The 26,915-nt window shown below is 39.8% G+C and overlaps 1 protein-coding gene across 5 annotated transcripts; it reads right to left on the bottom strand.

Moving 5' to 3' along the window:
- On the bottom strand, window positions 1–22,547 carry CEP55 (centrosomal protein 55). Of its 5 annotated transcripts, XM_061162199.1 has the most exons (11): window positions 22,258–22,545; window positions 21,644–21,683; window positions 20,340–20,534; window positions 18,016–18,291; window positions 15,137–15,205; window positions 6,701–6,851; window positions 5,141–5,454; window positions 3,756–3,827; window positions 2,968–3,093; window positions 915–1,119; window positions 1–79 (listed from the first exon to the last, which is right to left on the bottom strand). In XM_061162199.1, the coding sequence occupies exons 3-10, from the start codon at window positions 20,520–20,522 to the stop codon at window positions 919–921; spliced, it is 1,392 nt and encodes a 463-aa protein (XP_061018182.1). In that variant the 5' UTR covers window positions 20,523–20,534; window positions 21,644–21,683; window positions 22,258–22,545; the 3' UTR covers window positions 1–79; window positions 915–918. The 5 variants fall into 5 exon arrangements, with proteins under 5 accessions (XP_061018182.1, XP_061018185.1, XP_061018183.1 ...); XM_061162202.1 differs by lacking the exon at window positions 1–79 and having other exon boundaries at window positions 87–1,116; window positions 22,258–22,547; XM_061162200.1 differs by lacking the exon at window positions 1–79 and having other exon boundaries at window positions 87–1,119; window positions 20,340–20,548; window positions 22,258–22,546.
- Window positions 22,548–26,915: the final 4,368 nt, after the last annotated feature.

The following is a 26,915-nucleotide window of genomic DNA, read 5'->3' as shown; positions in this document are numbered from 1 at the left end:
CAAAATTTATTAAATAACTCTTTATTCTTTTCTCCTTTACATTACCAACAGTAGCCCAGTGTTAAGCACTTTAGAAAACCTGAAGAAATAAAAAAAAAAAGTTGGTTTATGCACACATGTATAAAAATATTCAGATAAGCAAATATCTGCTCATTACATCACCCAGCTTTTAAAAGTGCCAAAAATAAATAAATAAAACATTTGCATATCAAAAGAGAGGGCTCGGTGGTTTTGTTAAAATTCATTTTAACAATTTTAGCTAACTAACATGTGCTGATGAAATTCAAGTTAAAGGTATAGCCAGTTAACATCACAGAAAACACCGTGTGGTGAGTAAGGAGTATTCCTTAAACAGAATCTGCTTTGTGCTTCAAACACAGCTAGGTCTACAGTTTCAACAGTAAGCAGCAATAAAGATGAAGAAAATGCCCAACTTTTCTAATAACTGCTCTATCATAGAAAGGAAATATAAATGAAAAGAAAAAAGCATCACCATCTCTTCACAAAGGACATCAAAGTCAGAATGGCAGGCTTACGAAGTGCTTGGATTAAAAAATAATAACAATAAAGATCCCTGGTTAATTGCTTTTGATTTTTTAAAAATCCAAAAAACATAAAATATTTGCTTGTTGGTGTAATAGATTTGACCTACAAGCAATAACCTGAACTATGTTTTCTTCATCAAGTACTTTAACAGTGCAAAATGTTGGTGGTCTTAGCATTCAACGCTCGGAAATGCAAAGCAGGCAAAAAAACAAAAACAAAAACAAAACACAATGATTCACTGCTATGCTAGCGTCTTAAAGGTAGACAGGCAGTTTCTGATGTGAGGTGAAATAAGCAATTCAAAATGTCCACTAGCTAACATAAGATACAGTATTGAATCTTTTGACACAAAAACAAAGAATAATCACATTGCTACTTGGAGCAGTATTCAACGTGGACAAGTAGATCTCGGTGTTCAGTGGCTGGATATTGGATATTGCACTTAGGACATTCCACCAGGCTTTCATTTAATGCAGCAGTGGGACTTTTTGGTGAGGCAACTTTTCCTCTGTTTTCAGTCTCCTTTTGGAAAGTGACTAATGGCTCTGTGAAGGCAAATTCGCGAATCTGCTTCTGAAAAATAAGTGTCAAATGAACATGGTTTGTATAGATGGTCTACCATTCAGCAGCTGTAACTGCTCCATAGATACTCCAGTTGCTTCAGCCCTCTAGCTAGATTTTCTTCTGAATCTCTCCAGTCACTGGTATTACACTGGTAACTTACCACAAAGTGGTTACACATGCATGCTAAGTCCCTTGAGTTGTGTCCAACTCTTTGTGACCCTACGGACTGTAGCCTACCAGGATTCTCTGTCTATGGAATTCTTCTCCAGGCCAAGAATACTGGAGTGGGTTGCCATGCCCTTCTAAAGAGGATCTTCCCTACCCAGAGATCAAACCCACATCTCTTATGTCTCCTGCATTGGCAGGTGGATTCTTTACCACTAGCATCACCTGGGAAGCCTTACGAGGTTGTTATAAATCACTGAAATTACCCAGGAAGTACTAGGATCAGGCGTTTACGTAGCAGGTTTTATTAAAATAGAGTCTCATGTAAAGGTAGGACTATGGGCAATGCTGACAAAGATTGCTAGGTTAAAGACGGGCAACTTCAGCAATAAAGAACTGTATGGAATTAAGAGCAGCAAAAAAATCTTAGCAGATCAAACAGATTATACACAGGAACGACTAAGATACTGTATAATTCATTTGTGATATCTCATTTTCATGTTTTTTTCCCTGAGAAATTTAGAACAGTCAGTAAAGCTAAAAATGAACATTTTACAGCATACTGTGAAAATGAATGGCAGGAAAACAAAGAAAAATACAGGAAAATTATGGATTCATTTGTACACTGTTTGGCTTCCTGTTCTTTTATAAACAGTCATAAATAAGAATGAATTCTAAATTTCAATTTTAAATATTATGGTAAAAATCAATGACATAAACAGAGCCAAAAAATTATTTTCTGTCTTTTATTCATAAAGAAATTGCAAATGATTTTAAAAACTGCTTTTTTCTCTTTCGAAAACTGAGAAATTCTATTTGTGACCTTTCACCCTGTGCAAATATTCTGCAATACAAGGATCGTATACAAAATATGGGCTAATGGAACAGACCCTAACAGGTTTGGTCCAGAGCTTGCTGTGTGGTTCTTTAGCTTCTAATTTGTGTCTGACTCTTTTGCAGCTCCATGGGCTGTAGCCCACGACACTCCTCTGTCCATAGGATTTCCCAAGCAAGAATACTGGAGTGGGTTGCCATTTCCTTCTCCAGGGGATCTTCCCCACCCAGGAATCAAATGATCTCCTGCATTGGCAGGTGGATTCTTTATTACTGAGCCATCAGGGAAGTCCCTCAAAGCTTATTAGTAGAATGATAATAGGTAAATCAAAACCATTTCCTCATAGAAGCAATGTTATTAAAAAGGTTAATGTTTTAAAAGGTTATGTATTCAAGGTAATCCACAGAATATGCTTATATCAGTATGCCTATAAGAGTGTATTAACAGTAAAAGTCCATTAGCCCTAAAAGCAACAATTTTCTTTTTTTTTTTTAAAAGAGAAAAGCACAACTTCCGTTCAGGATCTAAAACTGCCCTGCCTTGCTCCCTTTGTCCCCCAGGCCAAGCTCTGTTCAGTGCCTCCAGAATCACAGAGCCCAGAGTGGGTGGGGGTGATCCCAGGCACTGGTAATGTTATCATTACCAAGAGGCTGGTAATGTCCCTCTGTCTAGTACTTTGAACTGATGCTCAAAGGGCAGATGCTTCAAATGAGGCAAGGGATTTGATTTGACTGATTTAAGAAACAGCTATTCTTAAACTGTATCCTCCTATTTTGGGAACTGCTTTGACATATAAATAGAAAGATGGCAGAAAAAGAAAGATGAAATAAGTTTTTGTTTAACCATTCCAGACTCACCAAGGATTCCAACTGTGTTATTTGATTTCTTGCTTTGCGGAGCTCCTTAAGAATTACATGCAATTGATGTTGCATATTTTGACGGTCAAGTTTTTCATTTTCAAAGTCTAAAGTACATGCCTGCATCTGGAAAAAAGTGCCCAAGATAAGACAATGACAGCTACTGTATACTGTCTAGTTTTCCTGACTGGATGTTTCTTTAGGATCACAAGAAAAAAACGTGTTGTGCCATGAGAGTAAGAACTCCTCTGAGCACAGGTAGATGTTGATAAATGAAGAAACTCTGTCCAAGGAACAAAGCCAAAGCGTGAGGTCTAAGTGAGTGAGGAACAGCTTAAGAAGTTGCTGGTTAGAATCTGTCCTCCTCATCCTCCTTTTTGTGGGAAAGGGAAGGAGATGGCTGTTCCCTGGTTTCGAATATACTAAAAATCTCTAGTCTCTGAGAGTAACTGGTCTCTCTTTGAGTTCTACTTGAAGTTATCAAGTAGTTCTATTAGGAACATCCTGTCAGACTACCAGCCATTTAGGGAAGAAGAAAGTTTGCTAAGGCAAACATCTATCTGTCAAGAAAATTGCCATGTCACCTTAGAGAATTTGGTTTAGCCTAAAGATAGTAATGGGAACATATGGCTGGCGTAAGTCGTCACTTTCAATACTTTTGTTAAAAGTTTTAAAAAAAAACATTTTATAGAACTTACAAATGGTTCTTCATACAACAGTGTAAACATGAGGAAAAATCCCATTTTCTCAAAAGTTAAACTGAATTTAGAAGAAACCCTCATGAGTACCTGTTGTTCCAACAGAGCTACCCTTGTTTGTTCCTCCTCCTGCTTCAACAAAGATGTGTAAAGAAACTGGACCTGTAGGATGTAAATAGAACCAACACTGTCACATCAACTTTTTATAGCTTGACCTTGACCCAGGATGCATGAAAGGCTCGCAAATGTCACATCTCTAACCAGGGCAACACCTGCTCTTCTGGGCGAGCCCTTCCAGCTGTGGTTGGACAGCTATCTATGCAAGCAGCTGAGCAGTGCCACCCGGGCCGAGTTCCCTGAGGCACAGACTGAATGTAGACAGCGCTAAGTCAAAGTAGACAAGCAGGTCTTAACATTCACTGATATTTCTGAGTAGAATAACAAAGCTGGCAGAGCTTGGCCTTCTCAGCCACAGAGTTGGAGCCAAATTTTCAATCATTTCTGCTTAATCTTTTGTAAATATCACTGCTCACACCTCTAGGCAGAAGTGAGCATGGTAAAGACTGAGAAGGCAAATGTTATAAGCCATTTTTTCCCTCTCTCTCAAATTTTGGAGGATTTTTCGAAATCACTATTCTAAGAGTAGCAGTAACTAACATTTACCTAGTCCTTTAATTTACAAAGTGCTTTCACCTTCTCTCAGCTGACCTTCACAAAAGTCCTATGAGGTGAGAAGAGGTTATAAGATTTATTATTATTAATTTGACACACAAATAACCTGTCAGTCAAAGAAGTTAGCTGATTTTCCTCAGGCTACACATCCTCAATGAGAGACCTGGGATGGACCCCAAATTATGTGTTTTCCATTATTTCATGCTGTGGGGGAAATTTTAATAAGTTTCTGTTGAAATAGTACTCAATTGTAATAAATCTAACATAGTAATGCCAACATTACTGAGACAGACATTCCAGATCTGGCTATGAGTATAGTGAGAACATGGAAGGTATACAGTGAATTAACTTGAGAACAGCTCACAATGCCAGCCTAGGAATCAACCTGGATCCCCTTCTTTCAGCTTCCCACACATACCTACCTCCTCCTCACTCCCCCCTTTCAGCTTCTTACACATGCCTACCTCTTCCTCACTCAGAACCTTTATGTCTGTGATCCCTTCACCAGGAGGGAATTCCCAGTCACTCACCTCGCTGGTGCCTTCTCACCATCAGCTTTGTCCAAATACCATCTCCTCAGTGAGGACTTCACTGGCCTCAATTTCTCTCGATCATACTACCCTGTTTTATTTAGGTACTTGCTTATGGTCTGTCTCCCTTCTTAGCATGAACTCCTATGAGGGGGTAGGAACTTGTGTTGTTCCATGCTGGTTCCTAAGTAGTTAAAATAGCCCCTGACACTTAGTAAGTACCATAGAAATTCTGGCTTACGAACCATGGAAAATCATGCTGGTTAGACTCACCTGAGATAACAGCTCTTCAGATCTCTTCTTCTCTTCTTCAAGTTTTTCTCTGGCAAGATCATTCTCTTCCTTGAGCCTCTGTATTTTCTCTGTTTTCTGCCTGTCATCTTCCAGATGTTGTACATCTGCCTTTCTTTGGGAACACAATAGTTGATTTAAATCTTGCACTTCTTTTTGGGTTTCTTCATATTTTCTTCGAAATTCACTCAGTTCAAAATTCAGCTGAGTTATGGTTTGTCGTTCCACCTCAAGATCTTTTTTTGCATTTGCCAAGAGATGGTTGTAATATTTTTGCTTTTCTTCTTGAAGATAACCTGTGACAAATATATCATGGCACAACTCACTTTACAAAATAGGTAATTTTCCTGAAGAAATGAATGTAACTATGTTTCTGTATCCATGATCACATTATTTCCTCATCCTCAAAAATGAAGACTCAAGAGACACAGGGATCATGGTTGATGTTTGACAGAACAAGAAACAGAAGTTCAGGTATACTACTTGAAGTTACAAAATGAATAGATAGAAGAGCCAGAAACAGTAATATAATTATTCTGGGGGTGGGCATGTCACTAATGTCTAAAGAAAACAAAAAAACAAATAGAGACATTAACGCGTATACCACTTTGATAAAACACACAGAGAAAGTAAGAGAGAGAAAATAAGAGAGGGAGAGAGAAAAGAAAAATCATATTATCAAAGGAAAAAGCTACACTTTACCCATAATTAAAAACCTACTTTCACTTGTAGCAAATTTATAATGGCAGTACAGTAGTAACTTTGTCCCCTGAGGGATAAACAGCTTTGAATTATCTCTAGAGACATTCCTTTCGTACTGTTTTAGCATTAGCTTCATTTTAAATATTCAAATGTGAAGCTCTGGGATTATGAGCCTTCTCTTTCTGTAATTCAAGGCTCCAGAACCAGTAGGGCTGTCAGTCATTTAAATGAGTGCCTTGCACAGAGGTTTTTCTTTTCCTGGCTCATCACCTGGAACTGCTGAATCTATTTGTAAAATGAGAATAATGATCCTTTCTGCCCTTGCTCTTAGGCTCTTGTGAAACTCAGTGGAGATCAAAGAAGCTGCAAAGCCTTTGGCAAACAGGCAGCATCACTGATAAGAACTTAATCTCAGTTCTAGGGTGAGATTCAAATGATTGAAGCATCATGTATAAAAATGTATCTTTCTCCTAGAGTTGATATGAATAACTGCTAAAGGGAAGCGGAATAACAAGATAGTCACTGACAAGGCTAGCACCAGGGGAAATGAAGCTGGAGCAGGACTTTGAAGGAGGGAAAGGACTTGCAAGGTGGAAAAAACCTAACGTGTCTGCAGAGCTGCAAGATCCCTTTACCCTGTGCCTCTCACCCTCTGGTGTCAGAAAACAATGGGAGATGAATTCAGAAGATTGGCTAAAATGGGATTTCTTACTTCAGGCCTAGCAGACCTGCTCTTGTTTTACTTTATAACACAGATCTATAAGAATCTAAATTTGATGCATCTCTCTTTTTGGAAAATGTCAGGCAGGACAACCCAGAAGAACATTTTTATACCAATACCTTCTGATTCAGTCTTTTTTGTCTGCTGCGGGAGTGTCTGAGGGGCTGTTTCCACTTTCTGTTCCAACTCAAAGATCTTTGCTAGAAGTCCTTTCACGTAGACCTCTCGCTGCTGATCATACACAAGCCACTGCTGATTTTTCTCCAGAGCCTCAAAGTGAAAATGAAAGCAAATCAATAATCAAAACCCAAACCCTTCAAATGGACAAGGGACCACATGGTACACAGTCTTTTCCAGCATATAAATACTTGATGGCTCATATCACAGAATGATTCCAGGCATCACTGTAAAGCTTCCCATACAGAGACATGTTCCAAGGCCACACACCTTCAGAATTCCAAATAACATGGCCAAGTCATGTCCACACAGGGTTACGTTCATTTGTCCGCTGTCTCCTATACAGTTTGCCTCGTGTTGGTATCCACATCATTCTCTGTTAATAGAATGTCTTTGTGGCAGAGGTGGAGATGCAGTGCTCAGTACTCTTTGAGAGGTATTTCCACCCACCCGAGGGCTCTGCCTGGGGGCTCTCCAAGGGGTGGACAGAGGCTCTGTCAGGCGTGCATCCTGCTCTGACAGTGCCACCTCCCCACCCCGCCTCAATCCTGGGCCTTCCTCTTCCTTTCACAGATGTGGCTCCCCAATAAACTGCACTGCTGACTACTCCATCTTATGTCTGCCTCCTGGAGAACCAACTCAAACACCACCCCCTTTCTTTATCACCAGTTTTCATCTTTTAGAGCTCAAAAATCACCAAATGGAAACTTTCATCTAGTTTGTATAGGGGTTTAGGAACTCAGTTGTTATAAACACACACCTACATATTTTAAAAACTTATTTTACCAACCCTCATTAGCTTTTTTCTGTGTTTGCTGTTTCAAATAGATTGTGCGTGCTTAGTCACTCAGTCGAGTCCTACTCTTCACGACCCCATGGACTACAGCCCGCCAGGCTTATCTGTCCATGGAATTTTCCAGGCAAGAATACTGGAGTAGGTTGCCATTTCCTACTCCAGGGGCTCTTCCTCACCCGGGGATTGAATCTGTTATCTCCTATGTCTCCTGCACTGCAGACAGATTCTTTATATTAAGTTCCTTGAAGTGGCAGACCATGTTCTTCCAAAAGGACTCCCAGCTTTTGCATACAATGTATAGTTGAGAAATTATTTGAATGATGGGCAATATTAATCAAATAAACTATGTCTATTTAAGTTAGCTGGTAACAGGGAAAGTGGTTTACTTTACCATTACTGCTCATGTTAATTTTTCATTTCAGTTACATCTTTCCTACAAGAACCTAGCCATGCTTTACCAGCCACCTAGCAAAAGTTGGAAAATTTTATAAAATCTCATCTACATTTTCTGTGGCTCATTCCACCTGATCTGTGGCAAGATATTAGCAAATATTCACAGAAGAAGCTACGTTAACTTCAGTGGATAAATCAAGGTAGCATATATGGACAGGGGTGTATAGGTTTATGAAAGGTAATATTTATTTTATTTATTTATTTTTGGCTGCACTGGGTCATCATTGTTGTGCATGGGCTTTCTCTACTTGCAGAGAGTGGGGCCTACTCTCTAGTTGTGGAGTGTGGGCTTCTCACTGCAGTGGCATCTTTTGTTGTGGAGCATGGGCTCTACGCTCTCAGGCATTAGTAGTTGAGGCTTACGGGCTTAGATGGTCTGCAGCATGTGGTATCTTCCCGGACCAGGGATCAAACCCATGTCCCTTGCATTGCAAGGTGGATTCTTAACCCCTGGGCCACCAGGGAAGCCCAAAGATTTATGAAATTTTTTAGTGAAAAATTCTATTGATATTTTTATTTTTAACTGGGACAAATTGATATCTACTCTGATTCTAACTCTCACTGGTCTTAACCATTGGATCCTTGGAAATTCAGTCAAAGGCAAAGCCAAAGGAGCCTGCCAGGGCTGTACACAACTGTATAAACACCTCCCGTTCACCCATACCCCCTGTTTTGTCAGTAGCAGCAGGACAGAAATTCAAGTTGAAAGCTAGCAAAGAAGATTCGCCTGTGAGTAGTAGAGGGAAAACAAAGTCTTGAAATGCTTATACTTTAGCACCAAAATGCAATGAGATTACAACTCTTCTCTCCTTTCCAATCTAGGTCTTCTATCCAAGTGCATGGAAAGTAAAGTGAAAGTCGCTCAGTCATGTCTGACTCTTTGTGACCCCAGGGACTATATATATATAGTCCATGGAATTCTCCTGGCCAGAAAACTGGAGTGGGTAGCCTTTCCCTTCTCCAGGGGATCTTCTCAACCCAGGGATCGAAGCCAGGTCTCCCACATTGCAGGTGGATTCTTTACCAGCTGAGCCACAGGGAAGCCCAAGAATACTGGAGTGGGTAGCCTATCCCTTCTCCAGAGGATCTTCCTGACCCAGCAATCAAACAGAGGTCTCCTGCATTGCAGGTGGATTCTTTACCAACTGAGCTATCAGGGACTGCCCCCTTTTTGTTCTATGTTTCTGGAAGGCTGAGGAAGTAAGTCTCAATAACTACTTGTGTAAAGAGAACATGCACAGCTAAATCTAATGTCACAGGTGTAAAATGTTAAGGGCCCCAGAAGGAGGTACACACACTGATGCTAAAACCCCTTCACCAATGGCCAAGCTCATTGGTACTAAGCCCTCTGCCTGTGCCACTTGTGCTGACTTGCTTAACATGAAAGTGTGAGTCACTCTGTCATGTCCAATTCTGTGACCCGGTGGACTGTAGACCACCAGGCTCCTCCATCCATGGGATTCCCCAGGCAAGAATACTGGAGTGGGTTGCTATTGCCTCCTCCAGGGGATCTATCTTCCTGATCCAGGGATTGAACCCAGTTTTTCCACACTGCAGGCAGACTCTTTACCATCTGAGGCCCCAGAGAAGCCAAGACTTACATGAAAGTGAAACTCGCTCAGTCGTATCTGACTCCTTGTGACCCCATGGATTGTAGCCTGCCAGGCTCCTCTGTCCATGGAATTCTCCAGGCAAGAATACTGGAGTGGGTAGATGTTCCCTTCTCCAGGGGATCTTCCCAACCAGGGATCGAACCCAGGTCTCCCACATTGCAGGCGGATTCTTTACCATCTGAGCCACCAGGGAAGCCCAAGACTTATCTACCCCCACAGAAATACCTGCTTGAGCAGTGGTTCACTGTTGGATCTTGGTAATTTGGGGATTTATAAGTCCTCACTTGGAGGCTGATTTCCTCATCAAGAACAGTGAGACGAGACACAGGCCATGACCCATAGCTTTAGGTCAATTAATATAATGATCACTGAATATTTTGAGGCAAAATAGCTACAGCTAGTAAGTTCAATTCAACCTCTTCCTCGATCCCCTGAAGTGCTAAGTTGTTTTAATTATATTAATAAAAATATTTTAAAGCTTCAGGAAAACACTCGCTGAAACTGAAGCTAGCTAGGTTCCTTTCAATTCAGTTCAGTAGCTCGGTCGTGTTCGACTCTTTGCGACCCCATGAATCGCAGCACGCCAGCCCTCCCTGTTCATCACCAACTTCCAGAGTTTACTCAAACTCATGCCCATCGAGTCAGTGATGTCATACAGCCATCTCATCTTCTGCCGTCCCCTGCTCCTCCTGCCCTCAATCCCTCCCAGCATCAGAGTCTTTTCCAATGAGTCAACTCTTCACATGAGGTGGCCAAAGTACTGGAGTTTCAGCTTCAGCATCAGTCCTTCCAATGAACACCCAGGACTGATCTCCTTTAGGATGGACTGGTTGGATCTCCTTGCAGTCCAAGGGATTCTCAAGAGTCTTCTCCAACACCATAGTTCAAAAGCATCAATTCTTTGGTGCTCAGCTTTCTTCACAGTCCAACTCTCACATCCATACATGACCACTGGAAAAACCATAGCCTTGACTAGACGGACCTTTGTTGGCAAAGTGATGTCTCTGCTTTTTAATATGCTCTCTAGGTTGGTCATAACTTTCCTTCCAAATTTTGGAGCCCCAAAAAATAAAGTCTGACACTGTTTCCACTGTTTCCCCATCTACTTTCCATGAAGTGATGGGACCAGATGCCATGATCTTAGTTTTCTGAATGTTAGGCTTTAAGCCAACTTTTTCACTCTCCTCTTTCATTTTCATCAAGAGGCTTTTTAGTTCCTCTTCACTTTTCTGCCATAAGGGTGGTGTCATCTGTCATGACATATCTGAAGTTATTGATATTTCTCCCGGCAATCTTGATTCCAGCCTCTGCTTCTTCCAGCCCAGCGTTTCTCATGATGTACTCTGCATATAAGTTAAATAAGCAGGGTGACAATATACAGCCTTGACATACTCCCTTTCCTATTTGGAACCAGTCTGTTGTTCCATGTCCTTTAGGCTGACATTAAAATTGTCCACAATCTGCCAATTCCCATCACAGCCTGACCTTTCCCCTTCACTGCTTCCTTGTTGTCTACACAATAATGCACACCCTCTGTGCCTCTTCCCTTCGTGCAGAGTGCTCTACAATCCCTTCCTATGTTATCTGCCCACTTAAATTCCACATTACAGCAAGTTCCAGTGAGCCCAGGCTTATCTTTCAAGGCTCCTCACCGTAACTCTCCTCATCAAACTTCCCTCCTTCATAAGCAACTAGTGATTTTTGTGTCCATTGTCTACCTGGAATCTTATATTCATGAACTGTTGATTGCTTCCTGATGATACTTCTTATCTTAACTATACCCTGAGCCCTCTGACAGCTGGGCACAGGCTTGTTTAGATATTTTATTTCACAGTTCCTTATTTGTGCTTCTGTACCTGGAAGCTGCCTGATGAATGTTTGTGAATGATGTTGACAACATGGGGTGGAGAAAATGCCTTCAAGAACAAAAAAGCCTTGTAGACCTAGACAGGAGTTCGAGAGTGTTCAGAGGAGGGACGAGAGGGCAGGAAGGGATCTAGAAGTTCCTTACGCACAGTAGAACAACACATTTAGTGATTCAAAAAGAATAAAACACTTTCAAAAATCTATTACTAATTAACGAAGTAATGCATGAAAATATAATCAAAATATTTTGTCATAGAACTACCATAACTATTTCTGTAGTATTACAAGTGTATAATATGTATCCTTTGTGTCATAATTCATCCTTAACCTGGGGGAATTAATTATTATCAATGATTAAAGTGTGGCAGCCAGGAGGTATGACTTTTTATCCTTTAGGGCTGCCAGAAAAGAGATGGCACAAACACAAAGTTCTTAACAAAAAAGCTGCCTGGTGTAACTCAACTGAAGTAAAATATGTGTGTGTGTGTGTGTGTGTGTGTGTTAGTTGCTCAGTTGTGTCCAACTCTTTGCAACCCCATGGACTGTATGTAGCCTGACAGGCTCCTCTGTCCATGGAATTCTCCAGACAAAAATACTGGAGTGGGTTGCCATTCCCTTCTCCAGGGGATCTTCCCAACCCAGGGATAGAACCAGGTCTCCCACACTGCAGATTCTTTACTATATGATCCACAAGGGAAGCCTGATTTTAGTATACGTGCTGCCAAAGCGAGGATGAGACATTATTCTAAAGGGCCACATGATGGCGATGTTACTTCAATAAAGTAATAGACATTTCTTTACTCCTGATCTCACTGACTGTATCTACTTTCATTTCTTTATAGAATCAACAAAAAGTAGATTTGATAGCTTTCAGTGGATTTTGACATTATGAGTTTTGCATCTTTAGAGTCCTCCTCACATTAGTTATCTCTTCCAGCTTTGTGTCTCTACACATTTGTTAGACATGCATTTATCATATTCACCCAAGTTATCAATAAAAATACAGAAACAGGTAAAGTGAAGCCGTGGGGAATGCCATGAAAGCTCTTTCTCCTGCTTTGGCAGGGATCCATTAAATATTTCCTTGGGCAAAAACTCTAACATAGATTGAAATGTTAGCCTATGTTGAAGGAAGAAAAAATGTGCGTCAATTGACAAAACTGGAATACGGATGGTAGATTACACAGAAGTATTATGCCCATGTTAAACTTATTAAAGGTGATATCTGTATGGTGGTCATGTAACAGTATCCTCATTCTTAGGAATATACATTGGAATATACAGGCTGAAAAGGCTGTAGATATATGCAACTATTTTATGGTTCAGAAAAAATATTATGTTTGTGTGTGTATGTGTATGTGTGTGGATGGGGAGGGAACTGAAAGAGAAAGTATAACATGGGATAAAATGCTAATGAGTTCAATTTTGGTAAAGAGTATGTGAACTTATGTGTGTACTATTTTCCATTCTTATAACTTTTCTGTAAATTTGATTTTTTTTCCAAATTAAAAATAACTATTATTTATCTTCAGTAATTCTATGTTTAAAAGTCAGATTTTTTTTTTTTTTTTGGCTGTACCATGTGGCTTTATGGATCATAGTTCCCCGACGGTGGATCAAAACCATACCCCCTGCAGTGGAAGCCTAGAGTCCTAACCACTGGACCACCAGGGAATTCCCTAAAAATCAGATTTTTAAAATCAAGAGCAAGAAATGCCTATTAAAACTGACATTTAGCTATTTGGTTTTAAAGTTACTGACACTGGATAATGATTACAGCATTGAAAGTGAATGTCGCTCAATCGTGTCCGACTCTTTGTGACCCCATGGACTGTCCATGGAATTCTCCAGGCCAGAATACTGGAGTAGGTAGCCTTTCCCTTCTCCAGGGGGTCTTCCCAACCCAGGGATTGAACTCTGGTCTCCTGCATTGTGGGCGGATTCTTTACCAGCTGAGCCACAAGGAAGCCCAAGAAAACTGGAGTGGGTAGCCTATCCCGTCTTCAGGGGATCTTTCCAACCCAGGAATCGAACCAGGGTCTCCTGCATTGCAGGTGGATTCTTTATCAACTGAGCTATCAGGAAAGCGATTACAGCATTAACACGATGTAATTGTTTCAAAATATGAGCCAGACCTAAATGATAGCTGAGGAATGATATGGCTTGGCCCTAAGAGAAGTAAAACAGATTTTTAGGACTTATTTTAGCCTAACAAACACTGATTCTTAAAACAGGTGGGCAAACTTCTACAGGAAGTTTTGTGGGAGCTCTGTAGAGGGTATAGGACTAGAATGGCTGAGTCCTGTAGACTTAGGAGTGAGATTTCTCTTTCCCTGCTCCTCAGTCTTCCAACTATAATTCTCCCCCTGGTCTGAAAGATTTGCTGAGATCCCAAAGGGATAACCAGAGCTTGGCCACCTCTCACTCCTCAAGTGTAAGTTAATGGTTCTCACATGGTGGTCCTCAGACCACCAACAGTAGCAGCAGCACCTGAAACTTATTGGAAATGAAGACTCTCAGGTTCTACTCCAGACTAATTGTCATTACATAAAAATAACTTTAGTTGATATTTGAAGCAGTTAGCACTGAGAAGCCTAAAAATTACACATGGATTTAAGAAAACAGCATCTATTTTCAGGCACTTTGCTAAAAGAGACACTATAAAATTCAAGAAACTTCACCAGATTCCATCTAGTCATTCTTTCCAGTTATCTAAATGCTGGGGATAATATATGACATACAAAAAAACTTACTTTGATAATTCTTTAAGAATTGTGTTTCTTTTTTATTTTAGTTACCTCTAGGTAAATTACTTTGATAAGGGTACTCTAGAACCCAGTTATACAGACACTAACGGATTTAAATTCTTTTCTTGAAAATCAAATAGGCCTCAAGGTATGCCTGCTATGTGAGATAAAACAGGACTCTTTTTTTTTTAAAACAGGACTCTTAAGAGCATACTTAGATCAGGGTAGACATGCCAGTAATACTTCTGGAAACACAGTATCTACCTATTGACCCAATAATTAAATCAAGAATTTCATACTTCGCATATCTAATCTTAAAATTTGAAAAAATACACCGTGACCACTAGTCCTATGTCCCCAATTTATTTAATTTTCAATGCAACCCACCAATCCATTTAAGATATAAGTTTGGAATATTACAGCTAACCTCATATCCAATTCTAGGAAAAAGAAATATTGAATACACAAAGAATGTATTTCCTTTTCAAACTAGGAAAGCAAATACTGTTTCCAAGGGAAAAATTTCAAATTAAAGAGGACATCTAGCATGGGTAAACAAAAAGAAAAAACAATACATATTAAATTACATTATTATAATAAAATAGTTGAGCAAATTATATTTAAGTGAAAACAGGACATTCTTGAGTTATTTGGTAGAAATGGATGATTTCCAAGGTTTTCTAGCCTAAAGAGACCATACTTAGAGGAACTGACCCTCTTAAAAGTCTGGAAAGAGACTTAAATGTGGTAACCCAGAGAGATGATCTGAAACCATTCATTTCTTCGTCTCCTCAAAAGATTTTTTTCAAGCTACAGCATTACTGTTGTCAATTTCCATGAAATTTAATAATAAAGGAATTAGTCCTCTTTAGCCATAACTTAATAAAATAAAAACGAACTTACATCTTTCAGCTGTACTTCCATTTCATGAACATTACTCATTGATGAATTGAAGCAACTTGTAGCCACAGTCTGTAAGTAAATCAATAGTAGTCAACATGATAATTTAAGAACATAAGCTTCCTCATTATACCTAACTTCATAATAAGACAGTATATTTCACATACATCCCAAAACCCAGAACTGGTACATGCCAGGTGATGAGTAGCAGTGCAGAATTAGTCCTGGAGTCCTGGAGGCCTCCTAAGCAGATTGGACACCCTGAGATTTCATATCTAATTTGATATCTGAGGTCATCTGGACCCCAGAATCACCAGACTAGCCCTCAGTGGATATGAACAGCCCTGATTTTCACCAGGAAACAAAACCAAGCAACTGGCCTATTTAAATGAAATCTGAAAAATATTAAATTGTCAAATAAAAGATAAATTTTGTTTTCTAGAATCATATTTATATTCAACATTAGCAATAGTATTAATTAGTATTCATTCATATAGAACTCAAAATATAATTTGTCTCCTCTTTTTTCTTCATTTTTTCAGAGGCAATAAAAGAGGGGAACTAGACAGTAAGTTGGTGGCTCAGACGGTCAAGAATCCACCTGCAGGAGATCCAGTTTGACCAGATTTGATCTCTGAGTTGGGAAGACCCCCTCCAGTATTCTTGCCTGGAGAATTCCATGGATGGAGGAGCCTGGTAGGTTACAGTCCATGGGGTCGCAAAGAGTCGAATACGACTGAGTGACAACACTTTCATTTTCCAGGTGGTGAGGTACCAAAGCTAGCCAACAAAGCTCATAAAAAGCTCTTAACAGCTCTGAGTAAAGAGACTTGTGTTAAGGATGGCAAGAAAGCTCAAAATATATATTCTTTTCTCTAGAGGTGCTCTTTCCCCCTCTCAATTTAGTCCTTCAGGTGGAAACCATGACAGAGATAGTTCATCACATTTCTTTCCTTTTATCCTGGGCACACCGCAAACCACCTTTCCCAGCCTCTTCTGTGGTTAGTAAGGTCATGAGACTGAATTATGTCCAATGGAATGTAAGCAGAAATGAGATATGTCAATCCTAGGCCTAGACCCCACAGGCTAACCCAGTTCTTCACATGCTCTCTAGCCCACAGGTGTGTATAAAGGATCTGGTGGAGGACTGCACTCTGAGAGATGGGGAAGCCACTAGAAGGAAGGAATCTGGATCTCTGAATGATTCTGTGGAGCAAAGCCTCCTCCACTCCAACCTAAAATAAGCTGTGACGTGAGCGGAAAGATAATCACTTGTATAAAATTCTGAGATTTGGAGGTGGGTTGTCAGGTGATTAGATACACTGACTAATACAGAAATTAACAGTGAGTATCCCACAGTAATTATATGAATACATTTTTAAAATTATCATTTCTACCAAGATTTATATTTCCATCTTCAAAAGTAGAGAAACTAATTCTTGAGCTTTAAGTTAAAGTGAAAGTGAAGTCGTTCAGTCGTGTCCAACTTTTTGCAACCATATGGACTGTAGCCTGCCAGGCTCCTCCGTCCATGGGATTTTCCAGGCAATAGTGAAGTGGGTATTTCTTCCTCTAGGGTATCTTCCCGACACAAGGCTCAAGCCCACATCTTTTGCATTGGCAGGCAAATTCTCTTAGAGTAGGAAGCCCCACTCTAAAGGGGAGATAAAGTACAAAGACCCTTAACATCACTGAAGCATTTATTTGAAAGCAATAGATTTTCTTCTGTAAGTAAGTTTTGGTCACTCAGTGGTGTCTGACTTTTTGCAACCCCATGGACTATAGCCCACCAGGCTCCTCTGTCCGTGGGATTCTCCAGGCAAGAATACTGGAGCGGGTTGCCATTCCCATCTCCAGGGGATCTTCCTGACCCAGGAATCAAACCCAGGTATCCTGCATTGTAGGCAGATTCTTTACCATCTAAGCTACCAGAGAAGTGCCCTTTCTTCTGTAGGTAGTGTTAATAGCCGTAGTATTAGTATTATTCACATGTCCAAATTTTCAAGAGAATCAAAGATCTGATCAATAAGAAACTATTTAGCACTATGGTGGCTCAGATGGTAAAGCGTCTGCCTGCAATGACTTGGGTTCGATCCCTGGGTTGGGAAGATCCCCTGGAGAAGGAAATGGCAACCCACTCCAGTATTCTTGCCTGGAGAATCCCATGGACAGAGGAGCCTGGAGGGCTACAGTTCATGGAATCACAAAGAGTCAGACACAACTGAGCGACTTTCACTTCACATGGCAGGCACTCTGCTAGGTTATTCACATATATTGTAACATTTAATCTCCAGTACTCGTATCCTCATTTTACTGATGTGGAAACAGATTTAGGAGAGGGGTCTAATGAATTCTAGCATTGTTTCTAAGGCTAGAGAGGTTAAGAAATTTGTTTAGACTCACACAGCTAGCAAGTGGAATCTGAATTCAGAGCTGCCGACCCATAAATCCCTGCTCTTTCTACTACACTAATGACTCTAAAACACAAGACAGGAGAAAAGCATACTTGCTATTTTAATTGGGTATCTCAAATATGAAAAATAACCCAAAAATGAAGCCATTGTTCTCACAATACAAACTAAAGAAAAAAAGAATTCAATAAACACTTCCTGGCTATTGTAGATACACAGCAGTGTCTGTATTCTGAATACTCCCTTGGGCAAAACAATGGTATGGTCAGTGGAGGGAGCCATATTACCTATTTTTGCTTATAGAGAAGAACCAGACTATGATAAAAAAAAAAAAAAAGTAAACCTGTTAGTATACTATACTGTTTCACCATTTGACAAGGATGTTTTAACAAACCCATTCCTCATAAGAATTACAAACTGTATCAGAAAAGACCAAAAAAAAAAAAAAACAGGTTTTAAAGAAATTAGTACCTGTGATAAATGAAGTGTATTGGCCTTGCCTTCAAGTTCAGCAAGCCTTGCAGTTGTAGCAGACAACTGTTTCTTCAACACATCTGTCTCTTCAGACAAGGATTTCAACAGCTGTTCTCTTCTTTCAACTTCCTTTGTTTTCTCTTCCAGCTGTTCAAGCAATGCAGTAGTGCTGTGCTTGGCTTTTAGCTGGTCTCTGAGTCGCTGTATTTCTTTGTCCTTTTCTGTGAGGCGATAAACATTCTTCTCTCTCTCAGCCTCAAGGACTCGAATTTTCTAGATATAAACTAAGAAGAATCTTAGAACAAGGCCAGGTCAAACACAAAAATAAACAGTACATTACAACAAGTGTGTAGGAAGTATTTATTATGTATCAAGTCAGCATTATATCAGATACCAGGACCAAAAAAATGATCAGAGAGCTCATAGAGAGTTAGACCAACACGTTTATGCAGTATGATAAGTGCTGTGGTTAAGGTATATATAAAATGAACTGGACATGGACACAGAAAGGAGAGACCACTTAGAAAGCTAAAGAAAAGCTGGCTCTCACCTGAGTATCTGCTAATCATTCTCCCATCATGCCAATTCTAGTCATTTTAATGGCTAAAAGTTGAGTCACACAAACAGATACATGCTCACTGATGAACTTGAAGCAACAGAATTCAGATATTACAGAATGTTATAGCTGTATAAAAGCACATTCATAAACTTGTTTTTTGTTAATAAACGATTTGGAAAAAAAAAAAAGATTTGGTATCAAATCTAGAAGGTGATCTTCAAGGGAGTGTTCAACATTTTCAAGGATTGGAAAGTTAAAGAAGGCATGTTAGTTAAACTCTTGCTGACAAAAGGGAGAAAGCACTAATATAGAGATGATATAAAAAGTAAGTAAAATGGCTTTACATGCTGACAAAGGAAAAAAACTTAAAACTAAAAACTCACATTTGAGGGTGGGCAGGAAAAACAGTTGTTCAAATAAAGACGGGGACATAGAGTTGGATGGTTGTGTGAAAATGATGAGGGGATTTTTAGTTGCCTACCGGCTTAAGATAAGACAGTATTATGACACAGTTACCAAAGAAGCCAATACAATTCTAAGATTTCATAGAGTACAGCATCCAGATTAGGGGAAATAACAGTACTGTTTCAATCTGTGTTTGTGACTGTGTGCAATCTGGAAGCATTAATTCAAGAGGGACATGAACACCAGAAAAGTGTTCAGGAAAGTGACAAGGATGAGAAAAAGCCAGTAAAGCTGAAGAATATGGGACTGGCCTATAGATATGTAAGAGGAAGCAAGATTTCCTTGTATATGTACATGTATGCATGCTAAGTCACTTCAGTCGTGTCCAACTCTTGGCAACCCTGTGGACTGTAACCCATCCGGCTCCTTTGTCCATGGGATTCTCCAGGCAAGAACACTGGAATATCTTTCCATGCCCTTCTACAGGGGATTTTCCCAACCCAGGGATCGAAACCCCGTCTCTTAAATCTCCTGCATTGGCAGGTGGGTTCTTTAGCACTGGCTCCATCTGGGAAGCCTTAGACACCTGAAAAGCTCTCAATTGGATTAAAAAAAAAAAAAAGATTTGTTCTGTGTAGCTTTAATTGACATAGCTAGAACAAACTAGTAGAAGTTATAGGAAGTTTAATTTCAATTGATTATAAAGGGATTTTGACAGCCATTGCTTGTCAGAAGTAAAATGAATAGGAAAGAGAGCTCTCAGGAAAGCTACTAGATTCTTTCACCAGATTACAAAATAATCCTTATGTCTAAGAATTGGTGATAGATCATTTCTCCATGCTTGAATAAGAATTCACCTCAATATGTATTTAAAAAAATAATAAATCATTTGGTTTTATGATGTGCCTTATAAAGTAAAATTTAAAGAAATCCAATGATATTATTTAGTACGGATCATTTGTTTTCTAACTATGAAAAATAAAAGTACTCTTGCAAAATAAATTGAACTGATTAAATTTTAAATCCCTCCAGTTCTAATATTTCTAACTCCTTTTCAGACTATGTCATAACAAATTGTAAATTAGGGAAATATAGTTTAACAGAACACAAAATGCTGATATCTGTAATGATTTTACCTTAAAAAAAAAAAAAAAACAAAAACCTGAAAACAAAAATTACTTGTAAAGTAGCCAAAATACATGATTAAATGGGTTTTTAAACCTTCATGCTAAAATCTAAATCCCAAAGGTGACATGATTAGATTTGTTGTTTACATTTAGTGAACATAAAAACTAGATTATATCATATACTTTCTCATCTACCATAGTAAGACTTATTACAGTTTAAAAGGTCTTACCTCCAAAAGTTTGTGTCTGTCTTTATCAATCAGCTTTCCTTTTCCACTTGTTATTTCATCCACTGATGTTTTTAAAGCTTCAATTTCTCCCCTAAATTTTTCTAATGCAGTTTCTGATTTGGAGTTACTAGGCTTTGGTCCCCATTTACTTTTAATTAAATCTTTGGGATTTCTGGAAGACATCTCTTATAGTGCCTGTAAAAAGAAATCTGAGTTTACAAAGTCAAATCTCAGGTTTGAAAAGATCTAATAACCTATTTACTAAGCAGAAGAACCTTTCTGTGTAAATAGAAGTGATACAGTGGGGTATGGCTTCTAGCTTGCTAACAACAATATATATATTTTAAATCTGGGTGGTAGATGCATGGAAGTATTCAATATGTCAACCTGTACGTCTGTGTTTGTGCAGGATTCTTATGTGTGTCATACTTCAATAGAAACGTTTCATTAAAAAAAAAAATAGAGGGATAACCAATAATTAAGCCATTAAATGAAACCTGAAAGTTAGATCACAAAGACAAACTTTACTGCAGAATAAAAAGCCAATGACAAATAATATAATTCTGAATATCTGGACATTGAAACATCATTACCTGACATAATGGTGCATCCTCTGTTTTAGAAGATATGCCTAGTTCAGTTCTATCTTAACTGTAATGTTCAGAGAGCACAGTGGGCAGAAGTGAGAAGAATTCAGTATGAGGCATTTATAGGAAAAGGAGACCCAATATTCAAAGAATTCAGGAATGGCAGGAATTAAGAACAAGAAGTAAGGAAAAGTTTTGTTGCTAAGTCATGTCTGACTCTTTTCCGACCCCATGGACTAATAGCCTGCCCAAACTCCTCTGTGCATGGGATTTCCCAGGCAAGAATACTGAAGTGGGTTGCCATTTCCTTCTCCAGGGGTTCTTTCCGACCCAAAGATCGAACCCAAGTCTATACTGAGCACATAATAAAAGTAGCTTTAATTAGGGAGGTTAAAAAGCATTTTCCCACCTATGGATCCCAAAATAAAATAATAATAATGTAACTAAGGAAGCCAGAGGAGTATGATACTATTCATGCATTCAAAAAATATTGGAGAACCTAATTTACCAGGCAGCATAACAGGTGCTGGGTAAAAACTGGCTGAAAACAAGAATGAAAGAGAGACATGTCCCTTACATGACAGAACTTTCAATCTAGCAGAGGAGGCAGGCAATAACAAGGAAACAAATATAGATCCTCAAACTGGAAAACAAATGTTATCCAGTAAAAGAAAAGTACAGTGATAAATGATACAAGTAAAAGTAAGGGAGACTTACTTAGACGCTGAGGTGGGGAAGGCTTCTCTATGAAAATGACCTTTAAAAAAAAAAAAAAAGAAAGAAAATGACCTTTAGGGTCACCCTGTATGTTATTGTTGTTTAGTCGCTAAGTCCCGTGCCACTTCTGCGACCCCATGGACTGTAGCCCACCATGCTCCTCTGTCCATGAAGAATTTCCCAGGCAAGAATATTGGAGTGGGTTGCCATTTCCTTCTCCAGGGGATCTCCCCATCCCAGGGATCGAACCTCGTCTCCTGCATTGGGAGGCGAATTCTTTACCACTAAGCCACCAGAAAAGGTTAGCCCTGGATTTTTGCCCATTCTAAGGTGAAAGATTAAGATACCTAGCAAAGGGCACAAAGCATCTACTACAGGCCACGTCTTCTGTAAGTGGAGGCAAATCTACAAACACCTTCACTAAGATCTCCTGTGGGAAGAGAGGCAAAGAAAACTGCAAAAACAGGCACCCTTTTTCTCACCTCTGAGGTGAAGATATTTGTAGAATAGACATGAAAGTGCTTGCTAATCCGCAAATTGCTGTACTAAGGAAAGGACGTGGCCAAGTCACCAGAACGCCCTGCGCCTGTCTGAAAGAGGATGGTAATACTCACGGGCAGAGCTGAAAGCGGGGATCCAATCGGCGACGGTCTTCCGGGGACAGGCACAAAGTAAGTGCCAGGGAACGGCCACTGGCTCCAAGGTAGGCAGAGATTGAATCCCAGCCAGCGCGATCTCCCACTGACCCCGCCTCCCCCGCGGTCACACCCGGCCTCAAGGCTGCGGGTCCTGGCCTCCTCCGCCACCCTCCGCGGTCGCCTCCCCGCAGCCAGCCAGCACCTGAGGCGAAGCGCCGCGCTCGCGTCGGCCCAGTCACACCCTTTGGCGCGGGAGCTGCTTCCGGGAGTTTGAATCCCGCGGCTGCGGGGGGCACGTCACTGCCGGCGGGAGCGAGGCTCTCCGATTGGCTGCGACCTGGGGGCGGGGCCTGGAACCTGAGTGAGAAAGGAGTGCGGGATGTAGCTGGGCTGCGGGTGGAGGGGTGGGGCTGAAGGAGAGAGGCCGGTACCCAGGCCGGGAAGGCGTCTCCCGGATCCGCAACGTTTTCTGGGACTTTGTCAACGCTTTTCTGAGGTCTCAGACTTCAACTCAAGGTTTCTTTGTGAAGAACTGATTTGTGTTTATCTGCTTTGCGGCTGAAGCAAATTAGAATGCTGAGAGAGATAAATCCAGTGACTGAGAAGTGGGACTAACTCGTTCTGCGTCCTTGAGCTTGATTCGCCCTTCTGAGTACCAATTTCGCCCTCTATGAAATGGGAGAACTCCACAAGGGGGCACAGCCTCCCTGTTTTCCTCCTGGGGTGAGCCTTCATCCTGCCAGAAATCAGGGTGGAGCCATGTGGAGTGTAGCAGGTGGACGGATTGATAGGCACACCCAGTTTGAATGCTGAGATTAGAAGCTTTAGAGGAAGCGAGCTAGGCAGGCGTTTGCTCCAGATTGCTGCCCTCTGGCTTGGTATCTATTGGTTACATCCGGGTCATGGTTACCTGGAGTTTGAAGACTTTCTCTCGCTAAAACAAACAGGCACAGAACGCGTTTGGCAGGTCCTGACGTTCTCAGACCAAGCATAAACTCTAGAGAAAAGGCTACAGTGGCAAACCACCCTCGGATAGTGTCATACAAGGGTTAAACTCTGGATTAGAAATGAGTTTAGCCTGACTGCCTCTTACTAGCTGTGTGATCTTGAATAAATTATTTAAGCTCTCCGAGCCTCAACTTCCTGGTTTGTAAAATGATAGTAATATCTACTTCATAGGATATCTACTTCATGTGCATTAAATGAGAGAATCCATGTGAGGTTCATGGTGTTTCGTAAGTACTCTACTGATGTCAGCCATTATTACATAAAAAGTAACAAATGAAAGTCATTCAGTCGTGTCTGACTCTATGACTCCATTGACCAGACAGTCCATAGAATTCTCCAGGCCATAATACTGGAGTAGATAGAGGTTCCCTTCTCCAAGGGATCTTCCCAACCCAGGGATTGAACCCTAGTCTCCTGCATGGCCGGTGGATTCTTTATCACTGAGATACCTGGGAAGCTCCACCGACCCTCCCCCCTTCCCCCCCCCCCGCCCCTCAAAGCAACAAACTCCTGTTAAATAGAGTGGCTGAGAAACCGTGTAGAGAATTTTAAAGAATAAAAGAAAAGGCAAGAAGATAACATTTGGTCTGTGCTTCCAAGGAGCTCACATTTCTGATGGAAAAATTAGAATCAGGCTCTTTCATATCTGTTGTATTAATCTATCAAATGGAATTAGGGTGGGAGGAAGTTGAGGCAAAGGATTAGTGAAGCTGTGAATGCTATGCATTGCCTAGAGTTGACAGCAAGGGCAAAATTAGTCTCCCTAGAAATTTATAAATGTCTTGGATGAGAGAGAGAAAGATCTGCCTGCTCAGCTTGGTGTCAAATGGGGAAAGAAAAGACAGGAAGTGGTGGCAACTGTGTGAAGAGGGGTGGCACCTGATAGACAGAGGTCTGGTGCCTCAGCCTGCTGGGCCAGACACCCCAGTTACACGTCTGCTCCCCAGGGCCCCTTCTTCTGGCAGGAACTTCCCCCTGTGACTGGGGACCCCTGAGGAAGAGGAGTAGGCAGGAGGCTCATTGGCCTACCTATCATTTGATTTCTCAACAGAAACTCTCCAAGCCAGAAGGAAATGACACAGTATATTTAAGGTGGTGAAAGTGAAAAAGCTACAACCAAGAATATTCTACCCAGTAAGACTCTCGTTCAGATTTGATGGAGAAATCAAAAATTTTCCAAACAAGCAAAAGTTAAGAGAATTCAGCACCACCAAACCAGCTTTACAACAAACACCAAAGGAACTTCTCTAGGAAGGAAACACAAGAGAAGGAAAAGACCTACAGAAAATAAACACAAAACATTTAAGAAAATGTTAATAGTATCATACATATCAATAATTACCTTAAATGTAAATAGATTAAATGCACCAATCAAAAGACATAGACTGGCTGGGTAGATGAAAACATGTGCATGTATGCACTTCCACTTACCATATCACTCTGCTTGACCCCTCAAATTCTATGTAATTATTTTATATTGTTAGGCTAATCATGTTCCCATTATGGTTTACAACTGTAATTATTTTTATTTTTTGTCTGGCTATTAATTGTGAAAAGTGATAAACGTCTTTTATTATTGTGATTGCTGCTGCTGCTGCTAAGTCGCTTCAGTCATGTCCGACTGTGCGACCCCATAGATGGCAGCCCACCAGGCTCCCCCGTCCCTGGGATTCTCCAGGCAAGAACATTGGAGTGGGTTGCCATTGCCTTCTCTGATTATTGTGATTATGTAACTATTATTCATTTCATACCATTGCATCATGATTGGTCAACAGGAAAATAATAGAATTCTATATCACTAAAACTACCATTTAATAGAAAAACTTGTAATCACTTTTAAAATCCAGATGCATATCAGAATTATCTTGAATTTTTTGAAAAATACAAATGTCCAGGTATTGCTTTTTTTTCTCCAAAACTCCAGATATGTTTCTAATGAGCAGCCATGTTCAAAAACAACTGGACTAAAAAAAAAAAAAACAACAACTGGACTATGTGATGATCTTTTACTTTTATCTAGTTGGTTTCACTGTTTCTATGTCATATTCAGTACTCTCATTTCATTTAGCTTATGTTTTCCAAATTCTCCATCTTTTCTTTTTTTTTTATGTTCTTTCTCAAGCCTTTACCAAGCATATTGGAAAGCTTTTGTATACACACATATAAATAATACGTATAATATATATGTTTTAGAAAACTTATGAATTTTTGCCTAACTAAAAAATTTATGACATTTTGTGTTTTTTTGTTTGTTTGTTTGTTTTTCCATTTACTTTACTTTACAATATTGTAGTGGTTTTTGCCATACATTGACATAAATCAGCCATGGATTTACATGTATTCCCCATCCCAATCCCCCCTCCCACCTCCCTCTCCACCTGATCCCTCTGGGTCTTCCCAGTGCACCAGCCCCGAGCACTTGTCTCATGCATCCAACCTGGACTGGTGATCTGTTTCACCCTTGATAATATACATGTTTCGATGCTGTCCTCTCAAAACATCCCACCCTCGCCTTCTCCCACAGAGTCCAAAATTCTGTTCTGTACATCTGTGTCTCTTTTTTCTGTTTTGCATATAGGGTTATCGTTACCATCTTTCTAAATTCCATATATATGCATTAGTATACTGTATTGGTCTTTATCTTTCTGGTTTACTTCACTCTGTATAATGGGCTCCAGTTTCAGCCATCTCATTAGAATTTTTATGACATTTTGATTCTACCTGTTTGACTTAGTATGAATAGAATGCTAGATTTCTAATTTTAAAAAATAGATATGCAACAAGCAGCAAAGGTTTACTGTATACCCATAGGGAACTACAATGGAAAATAATTTCAAAAATAATATATGTGCACACATACAACTGAATCATCTTGCTATGCACCTGAAACATTGCAAGTCAATGTCAGTAAAGAAAAATTTTCTTCATATTAAGAAAAATAAATATAAATAAATTTTAAATGGATAGGTTTTTATATAATTTTATTTATTTATTTTTATTTTTGGCTGTGCTGGGTCTTCACTGTTGTGTGAGCTTTTTCTCTAGTCGCAGTAAGGGCCACTCCCTAGTTGCAGTGCGCAGGCTTCTCATTATGGCTTTTCTTTTGCGAGAGCACAGGCTCTAGGGCATGCGAGTTTTAGTAGTTATGGCTCCTGGGCTCTTCTTTATGGATTCATCTGTTGATGGACATTTAGGTTGCTTCCATGTGTTGGCTATTGTAAATGGTACTGCAGTGAACATTGGGGCATAAGCCTATTTTTTTAACTGTAAATTTTATAAAAGATAAATACAGATGAAGTCTTTCTGATGAATATTTTGTGTTCCAATTGAGATCTGTGAAATACATAGTAGATTTCAAAGACTAAGCGTTTTAATATTATTACATGTTGAGATAATAATATTTTAGATATATTGAGTAAAATAAAATATATTAAAATCAATCTTACTATTGTTTTTTACTTTCTTTACTGTGACTATTAGAAAAGTCAAAATATGTGGCTTATGTTATTTTTTAATGCTAAGTTTTTACTGGACAGTGCTGGCATGTGCTCAATAAATGTTCTTTAAATGCAGTAAGAGAAGAACCTTGTAAACTTTTGCCTCCTTCCAGTCCAATCTGCAGAGTT

The sequence above is a fragment of the Dama dama genome, chromosome 15 (genome assembly GCF_033118175.1).
Source record: "Dama dama isolate Ldn47 chromosome 15, ASM3311817v1, whole genome shotgun sequence".
Taxonomy (NCBI): Eukaryota; Metazoa; Chordata; class Mammalia; order Artiodactyla; family Cervidae; genus Dama; species Dama dama.
This window is presented reverse-complemented; position numbering and strand designations above follow the sequence as displayed.

Bases quoted from the DNA above. Each gene is read 5' to 3' on its own strand.
- CEP55 (XM_061162200.1), bottom strand. From the start codon at position 20,522: ATGTCTTCCAGAAATCCCAAAGATTTAATTAAAAGTAAATGGGGACCA. The intron at 6,852-15,136 runs GTAAGTTCGTTT...TTTCACTTTGAG, and splicing joins TGGAAGTACAGCTGAAAGAT to GCTCTGGAGAAAAATCAGCA. The intron at 5,455-6,700 runs GTATTGGTATAA...TATTTGTCACAG, and splicing joins AAAAAAGACTGAATCAGAAG to GTTATCTTCAAGAAGAAAAG.